At 34.7% G+C, this 21,960-nt stretch overlaps 1 protein-coding gene across 1 annotated transcript; it reads right to left on the minus strand.

Annotated features, from left to right (window-relative positions):
* Positions 1-14,200: 14,200 nt before the first annotated feature.
* Positions 14,201-15,879, minus strand: LOC131077768 (disease resistance protein RUN1-like). Its single transcript, XM_058015319.2, has 2 exons — positions 15,217-15,879; positions 14,201-15,031 (listed from the first exon to the last, which is right to left on the minus strand). Exons 1-2 carry the CDS (start codon positions 15,877-15,879, stop codon positions 14,201-14,203), a joined length of 1,494 nt encoding a protein of 497 aa, XP_057871302.2.
* Positions 15,880-21,960: the final 6,081 nt, after the last annotated feature.

Genomic DNA, 21,960 nt, shown 5'->3' on the forward strand with positions numbered 1-21,960 from the left:
TGATACTATGTACTTTCTCAACACCTTTGATGTTCTTGATTCTTCGTCATGCAGTTCTTCTTGGTTGTTCTTTTTAGTGTTCCTATCCCTCTCCCTTTTCAGCATTATGGGGAGGTTTGTCCTCTTGGTTCTAATGCTTCCGTGGTTCGATTGATCAACTCTTCAGGCTTTGGTGTTTTCATGCAATCTGTATCTTCGATTTTAGTTGTTTGCCTTTGTTTGCCATCTGATTCGAGTAGTGTCATTTGAGGGCACTCATGAAGATTACAGTCTTCTCTACTTGGTCATGTTCTATTTTAGTGGAGGTTCTTTAGATCAGCAGTTATTCTTCAACAGTGTTTGCAAGTTCTTCATGCTTCAGTGATTCTTCTAATCTTTTCTTGTTCCTATCTTTTTGGAACATTCTTGTTTGGAGGCTTTTTTAGTCCTTCACTTGCCTTTTCCATCTCTTTTTGGAGTAGAGTTTTTTTCCCACGTGGTTTTCTCTATTTCTCTGGTTCATAGAGATTTGGTTGTATTTGGGTACTTGATCAGGCCTTGTTGTCGGGACCCATCTTTCTTGCTTTTAGTAGCTGTTCTAGGTTTTAGCTTCTCCCTAAGTCTAGCTTAAGGGGGGGTGTTAGAGTAATCGGGTATTTATTTGATTAATTAAACGATATTTGTTTAGTTAATTAAGTTCCCCTTTATCTCTTTTATACTTAAGCTAACATTAGGTGCATGATAATTAATTCTTTTATTAATTAATTATGTGCAAGCCTAGGGTTTTTCCCTTTCAAGGTTTCTTGACCTATGAAAGGTTGAGTTCTTTCTTTTGTATAATGAATCACATTACACATTTTAGTGAATATTGAGCTCTCATATTTTTGAGCATTCTTCTGTGTATTTGGTTTTTCATTATTGCTTCCTTTCTTCTCCTTGTAACATGTTTATTTCAGCTTGCAGAGATCATTTGAGCTCTTGTGGTGTTGGATATCTCAACTCTCACATAAGCTACGACAAACTCTTAAAATTCTATAATAACATCCAAAATCACTAATGAGCCAAATAAATAAGTATACCCAATAGAAAACTTTTACCATTGTCCTATTGTGTCCTATTAACTTCTGATCTTGTTGTTATGCTGATTGCTCTCAGATTGCATTGGTGTTGCTTCAAGATGACCAAAGCTAAATAGACTTATGTGGTATGTGAAATGTAATTATGCAACTATGTGGATAATGTAATGCAACGATGTATATGAGTAATATGATATACTGCTATAATGAGACTACACTAAGCCAAAGACACACTTTTTGATTGCTTGATTGCTCTAAAATGTTGGGTTTCTCTAAAAGTGCTTGATTGCTTGGAAAATGGCTTCCTTTTATATATTTTGCAAGATTAAAGTCCTATGTGGAAAAGATTAATGGTTGAGAGTGAATCTCGATAGGAGGAAGGGTTGAGAAGAATTAGTTGGAATCTGAAAGAGAAAGGGGGAAGATGTTCCTCCTACGATGACAAGGTGGAGGACAAGGTGGGAGAAGATTACATATGGCATGATGCTCACCTTGACCAAGGATGAAGACCCCAAGAATATAGGATGGTTGGAGATAATATAGGCTTCCCAAGACAATTGGAATCAACAATGTAGGGAAGTGGGAGAGAATTTAGGCATTGTAGGACAAGTGGACCTTGACCAGATTGATGTGGACAAAACCACCACCTGGGATGTAGGGGTGATGGAGAGAATAAAGGAAGTAGGAGGACACCTAAGTCTCCTCCTCCTTTTGACTAGGAATGGGTGTTGAGGATAATTTGGAGAATTAAATATTAAAAATATTTAATTTACTTAGCCACTTAGTTGTTGAGATGGTATGATGACTTGGAAGAGAAATGATGTGGAATTTAGATTGAGGCCTTATGTTGAATAAGTAATTAAATTATTTTGAATTATTTAATCAAGATGAACTTTAGAATAAATGATGAAATTCAATTAAATAATAATATTTAATTAAATATATAGAAATTGACCATGAAATAGAATTGAAATGTAAATAAAATAGTGTAATGGAAATGATTTCCTTTCGAGGGAAATGCTAAAAATGTCTAAAATACTATTGTTATACCTCTTTATCAATTTTGTTTGTCTCCACAAGGAATTAAGGTTTCATGTAGATAGTCTTCATAAAGCATAGAACATGAATGTCATCTCCAATTCTTGAATCTTGACTTCACTTCTGCTCCAATGCTTGGAAGAAGACTGACTGCTTGCTCACTTGAATTTGAATGATTGCTTGATTGAATTCGTTAGGAGTGGATGTCAAAATGAGAGGGGTAGACCTCCTTTTATACATGCTAATTGAAAAACAAATTAATTTTCTGACTTGAGCCAACATGGGATCTAGTTTCTTACCCATTTCATGTAATTGTTAACATGCCCAAAAATGGTCCCTAATTGGAAGGACCAAGGCATGGGCGTTCTGGTTGCTGACTTGGCCAATTAGGGACTAAGGATTTTAGGGGAGAAAGTGTAGATGATGAAAATATTGAATTTTGTGCATGGTGTGAGCAGAATCAAAGCTTGAAGCAAGCCTTCGGGAATGAATGCCAAGGTGAGGGCCCAAATGAGGACAAAATTGTAAGGGAGTACAATTTAGGATGCTACACATAGTAGTCTACATAGGAGTTAGTTGTTGCTTAGTAGTCAATTAGAAGTTAAATTAGGTATGATTTTTAGTTTAAATACTAATTGCTTTGTAGTCCATGTAGGAGGGAAATCATGAGTTGAATTTTTAGTTTAAACAGTTTTAACTGAGGTTGCTTTGTGGTCTACATAGGAGGGAGTTTAGGCTTCTGGTTATTGAATAAAATGGGATTGTTGGTAATGTAAGAGCTAGCATTTTGATGAATTCAATTTTCAGATTCAACAATAATGAATACAACATTGTGTTTTGAAGGGTAATGCAACTCGATATCTCTATTTTGAATTTTTGTTCTATTTATTCTTATTTCCTCTATTATACATAGAGCAAAGGTTGCTTATTTACAAGACCTGCATCAACAAAGCTCAACTTGCCTATGTATTGATTCATGATTTGAACTTAAGCCTTTTAGACCAAATCCTTTTCCTTAGCATATGGTGTTATTAGGGGATTTGCCTGGATTCCCTTCCAAATATAATTATATTTTGTATTATTTTATAGTGGAGATTCGCTTTAAAAAGAAATTAATAGAAGAATCAATACCTCATGAGACACTTGAAGAGAAGTACTAATGTGCACCTCTATAACCTTTGTCTGCATGAGTTTCCATTCACCCATGTGGGGGTCAATCTAGGGGAATCAAACCTACAACCATCATCCATGTTTTAAAATAGCTTGACCATTCAATCTACTCTTGAGGCTTGATTTTGTTTAACACTTGGAATGATAATTTTTTATTTTTATTTTTCGATGTTCTAGTGCTCATAATTTCTTATTTTATTCTAAATTCATGACTTTTTCTTATGTATTAATGCAAATTAAAGTGCAGTGAATAAAGTTTCTCAATTCTCACTTATAGGTTTTCTTAGATTATTGGGATATTGCCCCATTTGTTGTTGCCACAATTGCTCTAGTACATGCTAGTTTGTATCTCGTGGTATTATTGAAGATGCAACTAGCTTACTCATGACAATTAGGATACTCATTCCCTAGCCTCTCCACCTTCTATAATAAGAGATCATGCTTGGCAAATATAGTCACAACCCACTCACTATCATCGTATTTCTCCCCTAGCTCTGCTTGACGAGAATATTAGCTAACCAAACTCTAGCAAGTTTTCTTTATTAGCTCTTGTTATTTCTCTTGTTCAAATTGATATTAAAGAAACAAAATGATAATTTTCAATATGGTGATGATGGTTAAGACCCACCAAGAATAGTTCAAACCCCACAAATGTGTAGGGTAAATTAGATGATCAAGACCCACCTTCTCTTCACTCTACTTCTTCTCTTGTCACTTAATGACCATTTATAGTTGTTGTTGTTCTTTGTTTTGAATTGTAACATTGATTGAAAATTTGAAGTGTGACTATTTCCATCCAATTTTTTAAATATATGCATCATTATCTTTTAATTAATAATATATGTATTGGTCACTAAAACAATAATACTAATTTTTTTAGGGTAATGTAAACATAAAAAAATTGTTATTTCTTTTGTTAGTTGGTTTCTCTTTTGGTTCATAGCTTTTAGTGTGAAAATGAAAAGTTGCTTATGATACTTACAACATGAACAATCTTCAAGATCATAAAGAATTTTATACATATACTCATGGTGGGTTACTTCTTTTCTAATGATTGTGTATTTTCAATTTATTTAAATTTTCAAAGATGTTTTTAAAATTGATGTGCTTTTTGTCTTTTTAGACCAATAGATTTACTTTATAATCAATTGTTATTATTTTAATAAAAAATTTATTGTTGGATGTCAACCATCCCCTGTTTTTTATAGAAAAAAATCTTTGGTGATTCACCCAAAGCTTCTTTGGATGTACTAGAAAATTGTTTGACAAATATTTAAACATACATTGGATGGTCCGTTGCTGATATCTAATTAATCTGTCCCCAATCAGGAAGTAGTCTACTGTGAATTTCCTAGGAAGGCATTGCAATTGATTATGAAGAGACATTTGCACCAGTAGCAAGACAAGAGACCATAAGAATGCTGATTTCATTAGCAGCTCAGAAGAAGTGGAGCATACATCATATGGACGTGAAAAGTGCCTTCTTGAATGGGTACTTAGAAGAGGAAGTATATGTGGAGCAGCCACAAAGTTTTGAAGTGGATGGAAAGGAGCATCATGTCTACAGGTTGAAGAAGTCTTTGTATGGTCTCAAGAAAGCACCAAGAGCATGGTATGCCAGGATTGATGGATACTTTAAGGAGAATGGCTTCCAGAGAAGTAAGAGTGATCCTACCCTTTACTACAAACAAGAAAGTACTTATATCCTCATCATAAGTTTGTATGTTGATGATCTTTTGTATATGGGTAGTAGTTCTAAGATGAAAGATGAATTCAAAGCTGCTGTGATGAAAGAATTTGAGATGAAAGATCTTGGTCTGATGAAATATTTTCTAGGAATGGAGGTTTATCAAAGTAAGGATGATATTTTCATTTGTCAAACAAAGTATGCACAAGATATGCTGAAGAAATTTGATATGATTGATTGTAACCCTGCCTCCACTCCAAGTGCTCATGGAGTTTTGTTATGTAGAGATGATAGTGTTGATTTAGTTGATGAGACAACTTACATAAGTATTGTAGGGAGCTTGTTGTTTCTAACCCACATGAGGACTGATATTGCCTATTCAGTTTCACGTGTTTCAAGGTATATGACAAATCCATCTGAAATACATATGAAGGAAGCCAAGATGATTTTGAGGTATGTGAAAGGCACTCTAAATTTTGGTATTCATTACTACTCTTCTGAAAAGTTCAATCTTGTTAGCTTTAGTGATTCAGATTGGGGAGGTAGAATGGATGACTGCAAATCTACATCTGGAAATTGTTTTTCTTTTGGTTCTAGTTTGATTACATGGATCTCGAAAAAGAAAAGTATTGTTGCCCTTTCATCTACAGAAGTGGAGTATGTTGCAATTACCTCAGCAGGTACACAAGCTCTTTGGTTCAGAAAAGTTTTAGAAGAAATTGGATAAAAACAAATTCAGCCTACAGTAATTTATTGTGACAATGTGAGTGCCATCAAGTTAGCTAAGAACCCGGTTCATCATAGCAAAAAAAAGCATTTTGATATGAAATATCACTTCATACGATATTTGGTGCAGAAGAATGATGTTGAATTGAAGCACATCAATACCCAGGATCAGCTAGCGGATATATTCACCAAAGCGGTTGGAAAAGCTCAGTTTTTAGCACTATGAGATAAGATTGTGAGCCCTCTCAGCATCAAGGGGGAGTATGTTGATAATTGATGTTGCTCGAGCACGCAACTCCATGCAGCTCATAACTATTTTTAGCCTCCACCACCATACACTAGCATGCAGCTAGATTAATTTAGTTAATAGCTTTTTATTTCTCATGCAAATAAAGCATGCTATGCATGCAGTTAGACTACTCTTAGATTAGATCTTTCTTTAAAACTATTGGTTTCTTTTTCACCAAATATTGCATGCCATGCATGTTCTATTTTTATAGACTTTGAATTCTTTTTGTTACTGAAGTTGGAAAACTCTATTTATAAGGAATCTTTGTATTCTTTTTTTTAAGCAGTAATATGGATTGTGTGTTTTGTTCTAATATGAGTTGTGTTTTATTTTATCTCTGCAATTTTTATTGATGTTAGTTGTTTTCTCTGTTATTATATTTTCTTGATCAATTGACTATAAGAATAGGGGCAGTTTTAGATTCTACAAAAATATGGGTCGTTTAGAAAGGAACATAGGCACATAGGCTCAGTGCGTAGAAGAAAGGAACATAGACACATATGCACCATGCGTAGAAGAGACATAGGACAAAACTCAATGATTTAAAAGGCAAGGTAACTCCCAATACACACAATATTTGTTCCTATTCTATATTTTAACGCTTGCTCTTTTCCACATATTATGTAGGGAATAAAGTCCTAAAGGTCATTTCTATTCTCCTCTCCATTGCAGTAGTGAAACAACCAATGATTCTCCATCACACCAAGCCTTGGAATACAGTCGCTCTGATACCAAATGAACATAATGATAAATGTTCGATGATATTAATTCACATGCAAAAGTATTTATAAAGGATACATGGATATATGGAGGAAGTAGTTCTCTAATTGCAATAACTACACTGTAATTGGCTGATAGTTAAGGATACAACAATGTAATATAAATTTTATGCTAATAGTGTTTATGCTAATTGGGTGTTGGGTTTTGGTAAAATAATTGATAAAGAAGGGGGAGGGAATCCTACAACTTCTCTAGTGCATTGTGAAGGAGGTTCTATAGGGGCTTATTTTTTGTTCCATCTTTCTAAGACTTTGTCCTTTATATCCTTGTTTAGAAATTATATCATAGACAATCTCATAATATGTTTGTAATTGTGAAGGGGAAATAATTTTAATGTAGAGCTTATAGAAGTTTGTTGTGTAAGTATACTTTGAAAGACCAAAGGGGGATTCTCTTTGTTATCATCATTATTCATGTCCACTTTGTTAGGTTGGAAATAAATGTTTTCCCTATCTAAAGCTTCACCTTTACTCAATGTTATGTTAGGTGGCATATCATGAAGGAAATGCATAATATCATTTTATCTCAAAACATGTTGATGGCTAAGATAAGTTGTTCAAGAATGAGGAGGATCGAAAGTGATGGATGTGCTAAGATTAATATTCTTGGCTTGTCCCTCTTCTACCAAAGTACCCTGGTGAGAAGAGGATTTATTATTTCTCTTTAATTTCTACATCTCCATTAGGGAGATCATTGATGGGAGAATTGACTCTTTCCTCATGAATAAAAGATACTGTTGGAGTACAATGAACACTAAGGGGGGGTGGGTGGGAAATATAATAGACAACAAAATAAGAAAAACATACACAAGAACATGACAGAGTGATATGTCCTAAGTGGAAACCCTCTTGGGGAATAAAACCACTCGAAATTGCCTTACTAGCTTATATAAAAAATTCTCATTTACAATGCCTCACTGACTGTTTTGTATGTCTCACTAATAATGCTATCTCATTGATAGGCTTTTCAATGCCTCACTAGCTTTTCAACACTTTCACATCAAATTTGTTTGAATTTACATATAGAGTTTCATCTTTTTTTCACTTCCCAAAATCTTCTAATCTCACAACAATTGAGATTTAGAAGTAGCAGTACAATATGTTGTAGTTGTTCAAATAAAAAATATCATTGTGCATTTATGAAAACATACATAGTAGTATCACGTAAAGAATGATTAGGTTCATATATAGAATACCATTGTGCATATATTAGAAATACGCAGTAATATGATGTATCAAACTCTATTCTAGAACAATGTAATGTCTGTCAAGAATGCTCTTTACAATCGCAAACTACATACTATAGAAAAAGGCTCTCAAAATCACAAAGAAAGCTTCTTTTCATAACAACAGAAGTGTATATCTTTCTGCACAACTTTACAAATTTGAACGCCTTCTCAGTACATAAGTAGAGGTCTTTGTCTTTTAACTAAAAAGAAAACTGAATGCATCATTATTGTGCCTTAACAAATAACTAGAAAGTGTGTAATCTTTGTGTTCAGTTATCCAAAAGCAAACACAATAGAGAACCCGATTAGAGATAAACCCCAAACTAGGGTTAAGAAATCACTCAACATTCTGCATAGAAATACCTGACAACCATGAACTAGGGTTTGTATATCATGCCACCCTTAACAAATAATTGAATATAGTAAAATAAAATTAAGAAACCCGTTTTATCTATCTAGTACATCTATGCTCGGGTTAAAAAAGGTATTGACTAAAGACTTTACAAATCAGAGCAGTACAAACTTGAACTAGAGTTAATACAACCGAAACCCTCAACACCAAATACATAAACCTACAAGATTAGAACCCACAAAATCAACCATAGGTACAATGTAAAGTATTCTAGTATTCCATAACAAAGAAAATTGAAAACCCACAAAAGAGTTAACAACCCCAACTAGGGTTTGACATGAAAAGAAATTCGTTGTAGAAGGTTTACAGAAACTTAAGCCTCCACGAAGTTAACATAAATGAGATTAATAAAAACAAATGTTGGACCCATATTGGAAATGCAACAACATTAAGTTTTACAAAACCAATTCCATCACCATTTAACCAATAAACAAACTAAACTCAAAAAAACAAAACCATTTGTAGAAAAGAAACAAATTACCTAATTGTTTCACGGTTATAAAATTGATACCAGGGAATAAGGAAACAAAATACCTGAATAAGAGCCATTACTGAATTTCTATTACCAGAATTTGAAGCTTTTGTTTCCGCCATTTCATGCCTTACTCATACGATCATCATTCATGACTGCTTGCATCCAATATTCTGCATTGTGCCCTAGTTCGAGGGCTCAACGAGTTGAGCCGAAAGTGATAATACAAAATGAAGTTCGATTATGATTTCCATTTTTACCAAATACCACACAATATAAGGAGGAATGTTGATGGGATTAATTTCCATTTTCCATGATGCCTTCATAGACCACGGTGAGTATGCCGAACAAGTTGCCTAGAAAAAAATATGTCATGCTTGCCTTATACCAAGTGTATTTCGATGGGGTCACTTTGCTCATATAAACATAATATGTACCTAGTCACTTTAGTCACTTAAAGTGACTCAAACAAATAACATGTTGTCACCTCTTTTAATGACCCAATGAACATATGAAAGACAAAACACATATTGTCCCAAAAAGACAATTAAATCAAGATAAATGTGCCTTGTATCATATCATCTTAAGTTTGACATTTAATGCCAACACATGCCTTAGGGGATAATAGATACTCTAGTAGGAGGGGTACAAGTATGATTCATTTCAATGTCATCTCTAGGAGGATTTTCAAAGGTACCAATTGAAACATCCACTAAAGCATCAATATAATCCAAACATTCCATGAGATTCTTTAAAAATATCATCATATAACAACATGAAATCTGTATGAAAGCTTTAAAAAATGATTTGAATGTAGGAAACATCTTTGAAACCCTCATGATGCAATACATTATAGTGTTATTGAAGAATACAAGCAACATGAAGTGAAATAAGCCATTATCCAACATATGATTTTGATAAATTCTATAGTGAAAAATAGAATTTGAAAAATATCCAATCAAAAAAATGTAAATGTTATTCACAACAAGTTCACCAAAATTTTAATGGTGAAAAATGGGATACACTAGCGTAGCTGCCCAAACTAGGAATCCAATATATTTATTACCTTAAAAAATTTAAGGAGATTCAATAGGACCTACCTTAGACCTATTGAAAAGGGCTAGGCATTGTTGACTATTCTTCCTGTTTAATTGAATTGGGTTTGATATTGACTTGAAAATGATGTGAATTAGGGATACTAATGGAAAATTAACACTAATAAACATGAATAGATAGTTCTAGAATAGATCTGTAGACACAAAGTATAGATTTGAAAATGAAAAGAAGAGAGGAACCTATGTGTGAAATTTGAGGTAAAAAATGTTGGACAATGTTTTTAGGCAACCTTGTCCTGAAGTTGTCAAATGTGGCTATTGATAACATATTCAGAATTAGAATGTCACACAGAATATTCTTCAAAAATTTTGTTGAAAAAGTTTTAGACAATTTTGCTAGGCGACCTTGTCCAAGGTTTTTTGTTTCTTCAAAATCTAGTCATGTATGTCTCAGTCTACACTTTCCAGATCTATATTTGTTTTCTCAAGAATCTAGCACATGCACACATAAGAGAGGAAAAATGTTGTTCGATTGATAGGGGTTCTCCCTAGTCAAACCCTAGGTTTGGAATTGATGCTTAATGAAATAGATATAAATTAAATCTTTGAAGCAGAAAACTGGATCCACAATATTATACCTCAAGCTTGATGTTGTTGATAATAGTGATGATGCAATGCTCTTTGAATAAGACCTAAAAATATTGATGCAATCACATGACATGTCAAGGAATGGGAGAATCAAACATGTAAACATGCTTGCATGAAGATTGTTGCAACTTGTTGCTCCATCATGCTCAAATCAAAAGAATTTGCCAATGATACTTTCTCTTGAAGGATATGGTGGGATGAAATGATATGAGATATTATGTGCGTGTTCATGAAAATGAATTAGAGAGATGCTCTTATATAAGGTTTCTAAGGAATTTCATAAATTAGACCAACCACTAGTAAGAATATTAAAATATCAAGGTCAGTAATCAACTGAGAAGAACCGGTACATTGACATATTTAAAAATGGGCCTAAACTAGGGGGACTATGGCACATACCTAGTCCACCCAAAAAGGGGTGAAACAAAGGTGGCACACTTGTACTCAAGCTCGAGATAGAGACCTAGATCACCATATGATCATATGGTGTTATTTTTGAAGTGAAAAAACTAGAAATAGGCTTGGAAAATAGCTAGGAGGAGACACACTAAGGTAAGGGCAAAAAAAGGGGTGTAAAATTGTAAGGGGTTATAATTTAAGACACTATAATAGGTAAGGCAAGATCTTAGATATGAAGATTTGGTATTAAGTATTATAGTAAGGTTCACAATCTTTTAAAGGTGATTCGATTTCTAAAATTACATGTATACAAAGCTTTTTTCAAAGAGTTATAAAGGAAACTTAATAATCCTTTTTTCTTATAGGAAGAAAATCTTCTTTCAAATTGCTCAAAGATTGTGTTTGCAAAAAAACTTTCTCTCTTATGAATAAGAGAAGGAGGGTTGGATATGCCAATTTTGTGTGATAACTCATTTAATGGTTGTACATATAGCTTAAACATGTGAGAAACCTCTCAAGGGGGTTGGTTCTAATCTAAGTTAAACTTGTAGAGAAATTGAATAGGATGCAATGAAAGAAGAAAAAATGATCAATTAAATCTCCTTTGTAACATTGACACATGCATTTATTTCAAAAGTGATGCTTGTGACCAAAGTTGGTTCAACTGACTTTTGATTAAGGACCATTAGCAAGTAACCATTAAAAAAAATAGCAAGACAAAACATTGTAAAAGATAAGTTGCTTAACAACAAAATCAAAGATAATATATAGATTAACAAACCTTAAAATTGTTTACGAAAAAAGGAAATTTTATATTTATAGATTACAAAAAGAAAAAAATTAATTATTTATCAATTAAAATAATTTAACACAATAAGATTAAATAATAACCTTAAAAATATGATTTTTTATTAAATTACAAAAAAAATAATACATCAAATATAAAAGAGATTTGTACAAATAATAAACTAACACATGAAAAAATAACATTTTAATATAACAATTATGTTCTTTATCAAATTACTTGCTCCATACTCCACATATAAAATATATGAGAGGTCATAATAAATCATCTGAACATATTATAGAAAACGAATTAATATTTGTTTTAGAAAAAAATAAAACTATCATTATTATTGCAATTTCTAGGTTTAGCCTAACATACTTGTGTACCTAAGTATTATCGCAAAATTCAAATTTATAGGCAACCTTATCTTCACCAAATTCCCCTCCAAATATCCGGTCTACAGAGTTTATTCTTCGAAGTGATGGGAGCGTTCTAATAATTTGTCATCTTTCAGTTGATGAACTTCACAACAAAAGCGAGAAAGATGCTGCTAAGAAAACAAGACTCTTTATTAAACTCCCTCCCCTCGGCTAGAATAAGAGAAACTTATATAAGCCTGCAAATCCATCATCATTTTCCATCTTGATCCTCATGCTACATGGTTTCTTACGATCAAGCGTTGCCCAAAAGAATTTCACCATGGATTCCTTTGTCAGAGGCTATAAAATCCCCTCCCCGAAGAACTACGGTGTTTTCCTCAGCTTCAGAGGAATTGGCATCAGGAAATCTTTTGGGGATCACTTACATTAATCTTTATTAATGCAAGGATAAACGTGTGTTAACTGGCATAGCTTTGGAAGGTCTCCTGCATGATAGCAAGTGACATGCAGAGAGAAGTTTTGTGCATGCAACTGACTTACTAAAAGTTAAGTGAGTGAATCAGTGAGACGTCTTGGGGTCAATTTAAGATAATTCAACGAATTACTTCGACTTCAAGTATGATAAATTGGGCCTATGTGTTGAGGCCCAAACACAATAGAGATCAACGTGATATTGGAGATCATATCGGCTAAGCAGAGAAGAGGGATGTATTGGGAGAGAAGAAGAAAAGTTAAGCAGCTTGTTGTTGTCAATAGCTAGGACCTCTTAGATGTGTGCAATCACCCATACAAATTGTGATCCCCCCTTCTCCTGCTAGCATATCCCTAACAACTTAACAATTTGAGTTTTTTTCTTGTCTTATTTACTTTAGTTTAGACATTTGATTGTGATTCCATTCCACTACCTTTTATAACAATTATGCAACATATTTTTCATATATTAATTTTAAGATATACTAAATCATCATCAAAAATTACTATTACACAAATTTTAAACAACTTTCAAACAATTTATATCAACAATAGACAATTGACAAAACACAGTTTTTTAAAAGTAAAAGATAAGAAAAATCAAATAAAATAAATTGTTTAAAGAAAAGGAAAAAACCAAAAGAGGAATATTCAGCGATCAAACTTTTGGACAATTTCATATATAATTTTAGTCCTTTCTTTCTTGATGGGCATTCTAGCCCATCTTGAGCAAGGGCAATATTTAGATGACAATTATTTAACATGACAAGCGCTAGGAAACAAATCATCTGTGTCTTATTTAAAGAAGTTTCCAAACCATATCTAGAATCAGCAAGACGTCTTGGGGTCAACTTAAGATAATTCAACGAATTACCTCGACTTCAAGTATGATAAATTGGGCCTATGCGTTGAGGCCAAAACACAATAGAGATCAATGTGATATTGGAGATCATATTGGCTAAGCAAAAAAGAGGGTTGTATTGGGAGAGAAGAAGAAAAGTTAAGCAGCTTGTTGTCAATAGCTAGGACCTCTTAGATGTGTGCAATCGCCCATACAAATTGTGATCCCCCCTTCTCCTGCTAGCATATCCCTAACAACATAATAATTTGAGTTTTTTTCTTGTCTTTTTTACTTTAATTTAGACATTTGATTGTGATTCCATTCCACTACCTTTTATATCAATTATACAACATATTTTTCATATATTAATATTAAGATATACTACATCATCATCAAAAATTACTATTACACAAATTTTAAACAACTTTCAAACAATTTATATCAACAATAGACAATTGACAAAACACAGTTTTTTTAGAGTAGAAGATAAGAAAGAAAAAAAATTGTTTAAAGAAAAGGAAAAAACCAAAAGAGAAATATTCAGCGATCAAACTTTTGGACAATTTCATATATAATTCTAGTCCTTTCTTCCTTGATGGGCATTCTAGCCCATCTTGAGCAAGGGCAATATTTATGAAGACAAAAGCATTTATAAGAAAGATGCCAAGTATTTAACATGACAAGCACTAGGAAACAAATTTTGTCTTATTTAAAGAAGTTTCCAAACCATATCTAGAATCAAGAACTTTACCTACAAGATGTTCAAACCGAAGTTTGAAGTTCTGAATCAGCATCCAGTACAGGTATCGCTTCCTGCACATTACTTCCAGCTGGACGTGTGCTTTCAACCATAGTCGTCTCTGATCTTTTATTAGTACAAAATTTCATGTACAATTTGAACCGAGGGACCGACACAGGGAGACAGATGAAAGAGAAAGGTGAGGGATTATCTTCTTTTCTAATCGCCTTTCCCATATCTCTAAGAAGTCCGTGCATCATAAATACATCATCATCGCCTATCTGTATAAGCGATTTAAGCACAAGATTTGTGACAGCTGTATGCGCATCCCAGTTAAATCTTTTCCAGTACCGGATGCCCTGCATTACCTCTTTACCACTGAAAGTGCAAGCGATGTCCACAAATATCTTTTTCTCCTGATTAGTGAGATTATCATAACTAATCTTGAGCACGTCGTAAATTTTTTGATGACAGATGCTCTGCGGGGTTCTCAAAGCTTCTCTCCAGTATTCAAGAGACTCCTTTTTGTCGTGCAAAAGATCTCCCGCAGCTTCAACTGCCAGGGGCAGACCGCAACAGGCCTTCACAATCCTTTTCGACTCTTTTCTATATATTTTATCCGGCCCGGGCTTCAAAAATGCATGCCAAGAGAACAAACGCAGAGCTTCCTCAAACTCCAGTCCTTCCATCTTGTAAACCATGTCTATCTGTGCCAGGTTTAATACGTGCTTATCGCGCGTTGTTACGATCATTCTGCTTCCTCGACCGCCCCAATTTTTGCACGTCAGCAACTCCATCTGCTTGCTATCATCAATATTATCTAAAACCACCAGGGCTCGCTTTGATGCCGAAAACTGTGTTGAAAATCCCAGGTACAAAAATCATAAACATAACATGGAATAAATTCTTAAGAAAAATAAAAGTGACAAACATAATACATATCAAAGGCTACCGAGGAGAATTAAGAAGTAGAATCAACTAAAATCCCGAGTTTTAAGTCTACAATAGGTTTGGTTAATGCATAAATTGTTCGTACAACCTGTGCACATGTCATATTTGTGTCTCTGATGATCTGCTCTCGAATTTGCTTGTGGGACATTTTCCCAACGTCGGAGAGAAAAGAGCAAGAATCGAAACATCGAAAGATATTGTTGTACACGGCCTTTGCAATGGTTGTTTTGCCACAGCCACCCATTCCCCAAATGCCGACTGTGACCACATCGGCCTGGTTGTGTAGATTCAGCAAGCTCATGACCTCTTTTATCTTCTTGTCAAGCTGGACGGGATGCTTTGCAACGTTGTGTAAGGGGATTTTATCCAGTGTGTTGGTAACATCACAGACTATGCGTTTCACCAGGTCTCCTTCAAAGCAGGATGTGGAGTCCAACGTCCACCCGGGAAGACTGGAAACATGACACAACGCCTGTTTCCACTCCTCCATGGTTTCTGACGGATATTGGCCTGTAGAGTAGTGTTCGCTCAATACTTCTTCATAGCTGCTTTCTTGGCTGTCACTCTCTGCTATTCGAACCTGGAATGGCTGGACGTGATAAAAGAGTGGAATGATGAATGCTCTGGATTTCCACATGTGCGCGAGCTCCTGCAGACGCCGGGGTGACCGAGCATAATCTCTGCCGAAGATGGGGATGCTGATATTGCTATGTTCAACTGCCTGCTTGTTAGTGTGAACGCATATTCCCATTGCATTTAAGGATTCGAACAAATGGTCTATGAATGGTTTTCTTACATCCGTCGCTCTGAAGCTCAGGAAAATATGGTGTTTTTTGTTCAGAAAAGGGATTTTTGATACGGGTGGCTTATAATGAGAAAAAGAATGCATGTCAGCGAACAAGAAACGTAAATTGTTTCCAAAGGAAAGCCTAACATGCAAGCTCCTTCCTAAAACGCAGACGGGGAACTTCAAACAACATAGTTTAAATGGTCTCCCAGTCTACTATAAAAATGTTTGGAAGATAAAAGAGGACACTAAATATATTATAATCTTCACTATAATTGGTCGGGCTGTTCGATGTCTCACATTTCGTTTGATACGGTACTATATTGGATTTAAGAAAAAGGTAAATGACGTCCATCAGAAACATCAATGCCTTCCTGATTTGGGTGAGATAAGTTTAATATGAGCAACGGACAGTCCAATGTATGTTTCGAAATTTGTTAAACAAATTAATTGAATATGAGCAACGAATCCTCCTATGTATGTTTCGATGTTTGTAAAATATTGTTGTACGTCCAAAGAAGCTTTGCGCGACTCGCCAAAGATTTTCTTTGGATTGCTTCTTATATATAAGAAATATCTTAACATATTATAAGCTAAAGATTAATTATTTTGTAAGAGAAAAATATTAAAAAAATTAAGATTTGTATGGCAATTCTCTTATAACTAGACTTCTCTATTTGTCTAGGCATTATGCAATTTCAAAATTATTGCTAGTCTTATAATTTTCTTCTTCTTTGCCAAGTGTCTTTGTACATAGTCTCATAATCTTCACTTCTCTAACTTATTTTGTTGGTACCCTTGTTATCTTCACCAAGTTTCCCACCGAATTTCCTTTGTCCATAGTTAATCCTTGCCCTGAGATGGGTGCACTTCTACCTAAGAATTTGTCCTCTTTCTGTTGAACTTCACAGCAAATGCAAAAAGAAGATTCCTCTTAAACTCCCTCCCCTCCCTTTTTATCAGAGGAACTTATATTAAACTAATTATGTAAATGTTTATTGGGACGAGTGATGCATGCAAAAGGGAGAGTCTATCAACGATGCCTTGAAGCAAGGAATTGACGAAAGCCCTATCTGCATCATCATCTTTAGCACAAATTATGCTTCCTCAGTGTGGTGTCTAGAGTGTAGAAAAAGAAACACAGAAGCACAAACAAAAACATGCAGATTGCACCACCAAAACACAAATAAATTTCACACACACAAAACTCTTTATTCAATCAAATCAATGGATTGCATTGTGCCTCTTATAGAGGTCTTTCTCAGACTGTATACTCCTCACAAGTTTTGTCAAAACAATAGAGAGGTTGCTTATTAATTAAAAGACAGCCTAAAAACAGAGAACTAGAAAACACGTGAAACAAACTTTGGAGAGACATGCTAACTAAAAGTCTAACTTTTACACTAAAAGTATTGGAGATCATTCAAACAACTAAAAAACAACTAAGAAAATTTAGAAAACTCTCTCTAAAAATAGTAAGGGTGATCACAGATTTGAACCATGCAGTAAATGTTGAGTATTACAATGGAATTTCGAGTAAGTTGAGAGTTTAGCATCAATTCTCAACATACTCCTCTTTGATGCTGAGACTCATAATATAATCTCAAAGCTTTGACAAACTGAATATTTGCAACTTGATGTGACCTTAAAAGATAACTTGACGTGGCAAAGTCCAAACCCCTGCAACTCACTATGCAACACCAATCATAGCAAGCAGTTGTTTGCTACTTGACTCAAACTTTCAAACCGTGTCTAGTCAATTCTTCTATTCACATGAAAATACTTTGGTTTATACAACCTTCTAAACATATTGATTAACTTTTGCCAACGAGAACCATCAATCCAACCATAATCAATTTGCATACAACCTTTCTTGGATTTCTCATTCTTTTATCTATTCCAACATGACCTTTCACAATGATTTTTCAACCCACAAATTGAACAAGGGTGAAGATCCCAACAATTCTCCACTTTGTGTCCTTCTCTATGACAATGCAAACACTAAATTCTTTGAGTTGTTTTTCTTGAACTTGTAATACTAGCAACATCAGAACTATCTTTCATACTATATCCAAGACCTTCATTCTTTGGCCTCACAACTAGCTAAATGGGCTCACATAATCGTAGATAAAAACAATTTGGGATCCCAAGCCCTGTACATGTTCAAGCTCTAGGTCAAAACCGTAAAAAGTGAAGACTCATATTGTTGAGTGTCCTTCTAGTAATGTTGATTTGGATTTGTTTATAGCTAAGTTATATATGGACCACAAATTTTCCAATTGGAGTATATTTTATACCACTTTGGGTCTAATTACCAAAAGAAAAAGAAAACTTGATGTTTCAACAACTCCTACTCTTATAAAAAAAAAAAAAAATTGAAATGTAAAAATACCCTTTTATAGATCTATAAGTAGATTTTCCAAAATATATGTATTTTAATATTTTAATTAGTTTGTTTTTGTACAATCTGAGTTGGCCTAGTGGTGGAGAACTTGTGCTCTTGAAAAAGAGGTCACGAGTTCAAATCCCATAGGGGGTAGGGTATGTACATCTTATCAGCTTCAGCCTATTATCGATCAAATATATATATATATATATATATATATATATATATATATATATATATATATATATATATATATATATATATATATATATATATATATATATTAGTTTTTATATTTTATTGAAAGTAGGCCATCAACACTAAATTATAAGGTTGATTATCTTGTCAAGGAAAAATACTAAAATTTATTTAAAATTTTTGAAAAAAAAATAATTTAGTAGAGAAAAGAATCTATGTCAAGATGATATCTTTCTTTTCTAATTTGGATAAATGATTAAGAAAAAATGTGATGGGAATTGGAAAGAGTTATATTTCAGCACATGCAACTTTTCAAATTTATTAAAATATATATATTTATAAAAAATAGTAAAAATATATCCATGCACCAAAGCTTAAAGTTATCAATATAAACAAAAAAAATTGAAGAAAAAAAAGTTAAATTTACAAAATAAAGTGTGGTGGCTTGTGTAACTTCAATTTCAGAATTTTATCAGCAACTAAATTATAGTATTTACTTTATAAAAAACAACATTCAAATAATTTTGTAATTTTTTTTGTTAAAATTACAAAAATAAATTAGAAAAAAGAATATAAATTTTATTAGTTTACATCATTTGAAAATTCAAAACATATATTTCACTTTCTATTGATTTAATTTAAAAAGTTGAATCAGCATTGCCCATCTCTTTTATTAAAGTGTGACACAAATTTGTACTTTTACATTCTAGTCTCTCCCTCTCTTTCCATCAACCCCCCTCTCTCTTAGGTCTCTCCGTCTCTTTCCCTCAACCCCTCCCCCCATCTCTCTCTCAAGTCTCTCCCTCTCTTTCCCTCCCTCTCTCTCACTTGGGCTCTCTTTGTCTAGAGGTGAGAGACCTAGAGCCTAGGGAGAGAGGAGGATAGATGTGGGTAATGAGATATGGAGGGGGAGATAGAGAGAGGTATTTATGGAGGGAGGGAGAGACATATGGATGAGGAGAGAGAGAGGGAGAGGGAATATAGAGGAAGGGAGGCTTGAATAAATATGGGGGTAAGGAGAGAAGGAAATGTAGAGAAAGAAAGATGATGGTAGAGACATAGAGAGGTGAGATGTAGAGAACTGAGGGAGAGAGAGAGATGTTCACAAAGAGAAAAAGGGTATGTGTAGGATCATGGTGGGCCAAACAGGCCCTTAAGTAGCAATAAAATCTAGAAAAACAGAGTTAGGTAACTTGACATAAAAATTTGAATAAGTTAACAACATTATTTTAAAAATATGTAAGAATAGAATTTGTAGCAAATTGAATGTAGTTTGTAAGATACTAGTTGTTTTTTCAATGCAGTAGCACTTAAATTTCAGGAAAAAGATAAGAAGTAGATGTCTATCTGACCACCCTAACCACAATCAAAGCATATAATATTTTTTCATAAGATTTTAGATATAAGGAGAAGACTCATGTCAGGATGTGACACATATTTTTTTGTAATTTGTTTTGAAATAAATAATTAATTATGAACTTTTTACTACTTTTTAAAAATATTAAAAACTCGTATATCTTACAATCATAACTTGTTCAAAACTTTGCAAAATTCAATTTTTCTTTTTTTAATCCTATATTATAAGAAACATAGAATGCAACACATGTTTTGGATTAAAAACATGTGATGTATCATTTGAAAGTTATAGATATTTTTGAATTAGCCTATCAATCATGACTTTAGCCAGGATATTGCCACTTCTCGGCCCCTTATGATCCTATACATACCTGAAAGAGGGATAAGGAGATAAAGAGATATGTAGAGGGAGGTAAAGAACTAGAGAGTGAAGAGACCTAGAGCCTGTGAGAGAGGGGTGAGAGACCTAGGGGAAAGAGAGAGGTGAGAGAGATAGATGGGGAGAGAGGTGGGTAATGTGATACAGATGGAGAGGTAGAGAGGTAAATATAGAGGGAAGGGGAGACCTAGGGATGATGAGAGATAGAGGGTGGGAGGAAAAATAAATGATAGAGAAAATAGAGAGAGAGAGAGGGGAGATAAAAAATAAGAGAGGGAGAGAGAAGAAGAGAGAGAGATGGAGGAAGGGATACATATGGGGGTAAGGAATGAAGGTGAGGTACAAAGGGAGAGGAGGTGGGAGAGACGGTCTAGAGAAATAAAGGTAATGAGGTGGAGGTGGGAAGAGAGAGAGAGAGAGAGAGAGAGAGAGAGAGAGAGAGAGAGTGCTATATCTTAGGGTTGAGAGGAGAGAGAGAGGGGTATAAATGGGATTATTTATGGTGAAAATGGATACAACAATAACAATATTGAAAGACTAAATAGATTCAACCATAAAAACCCTAGCCTAACAACATGATTCAATAACATGATTGATTTGATTGACTGCAGGAGTATTTGCCTATGCTGGAGTCATGGGAGAGATTCCCATCGACTCAGAGGTTGCGACCTGAGTTGACATTCGAGGACCGAGCTATGATTAAGGCTATGGGATTGAGACATATTCTATATGTGCCTGAGTTTTGAGCGAACATGGGGTTGCTGACTGCACTGGCGGAGAGGTGGCACTCTGAGACTTGCATGTTTCACTTGTTGATGGGGGAGATGACAGTCACCTTGGAGGATGTATACAGGATTCTATGGATACTGATTGATGGGGAACTGATTCCTTACGATCGAGACAAAGACAGGGATGCCCTGAGGCAAGTGTTCCAAGATCCGGCATTGGAGATGAGGGTTGGACATGTTGCTTGGGATACCATGGTAACGACAGTGTTAGCGCTACCAGCGGTACTGGGAGGAGTGATTAGTGGGTTCTTGTATATGGACTGAGCAACACGAGGGTTGGCTGTGGGTTGGGGAGGTGCACTGGAGACACTAGTTACTCAGCACACCAGATATGCTTGGGGACCATGCGTGTTGGCAGATTTATATTATGAGCTACATTAGTTTGTGTACCACGGATCAGTGGGATTGGGCTACGGAGTAACATTGCTACAAGTGTGGGCATATGAGCATCTGCTAGTGACATGACCGATACACTTTAGGGGTAGGGGCCATGGACACAGTTTTGTGCATTTGTACGATATGATCACTCGTAGCCACGGATTGGCAGGTTGGAGTACTAGCAGCGAGCTATAGATGAGATTGATATGGTTATATGGAGGCCATACCTGGGATGCGAGCAGTGGGAGGATGATGCAGTAGAGCTACCCTACACCTTCCAGAGTAGGTATCTGATTGGGCAGATGCCCTATGTACTGGAGAGGTAGCTGGTTGACAGGGTGGGCAAGCAGTTTGGTAGGATCCAATAGATGCCATGGGGTTCTGGTATGTACACGCGGACAGTCAGGGATCAAGTGCACTTTGGGTTGTTGCTATCATATGATCAAGATGTTACATAGCTAGTGGAGATGATGCCCTTACCCTGGGATATGTCACCAGAGATTGAGGATGCTGGCATGGATGCAGAGTACACAGCGTATTGGGTCGAGCATGCATTCCCA

Source organism: Cryptomeria japonica, chromosome 3 (genome assembly GCF_030272615.1).
Source record: "Cryptomeria japonica chromosome 3, Sugi_1.0, whole genome shotgun sequence".
NCBI lineage: Eukaryota > Viridiplantae > Streptophyta > Pinopsida > Cupressales > Cupressaceae > Cryptomeria > Cryptomeria japonica.

What these genes read in the sequence shown, in the direction of transcription:
- LOC131077768 (XM_058015319.2), bottom strand. Translation starts at nt 15,879, where the DNA reads ATGGGAATATGCGTTCACACTAACAAGCAGGCAGTTGAACATAGCAAT. An exon ending in CAAATATGACATGTGCACAG is followed by an intron (nt 15,032 to 15,216) that starts GTTGTACGAACA and finishes TTTTCAACACAG; the next exon opens with TTTTCGGCATCAAAGCGAGC.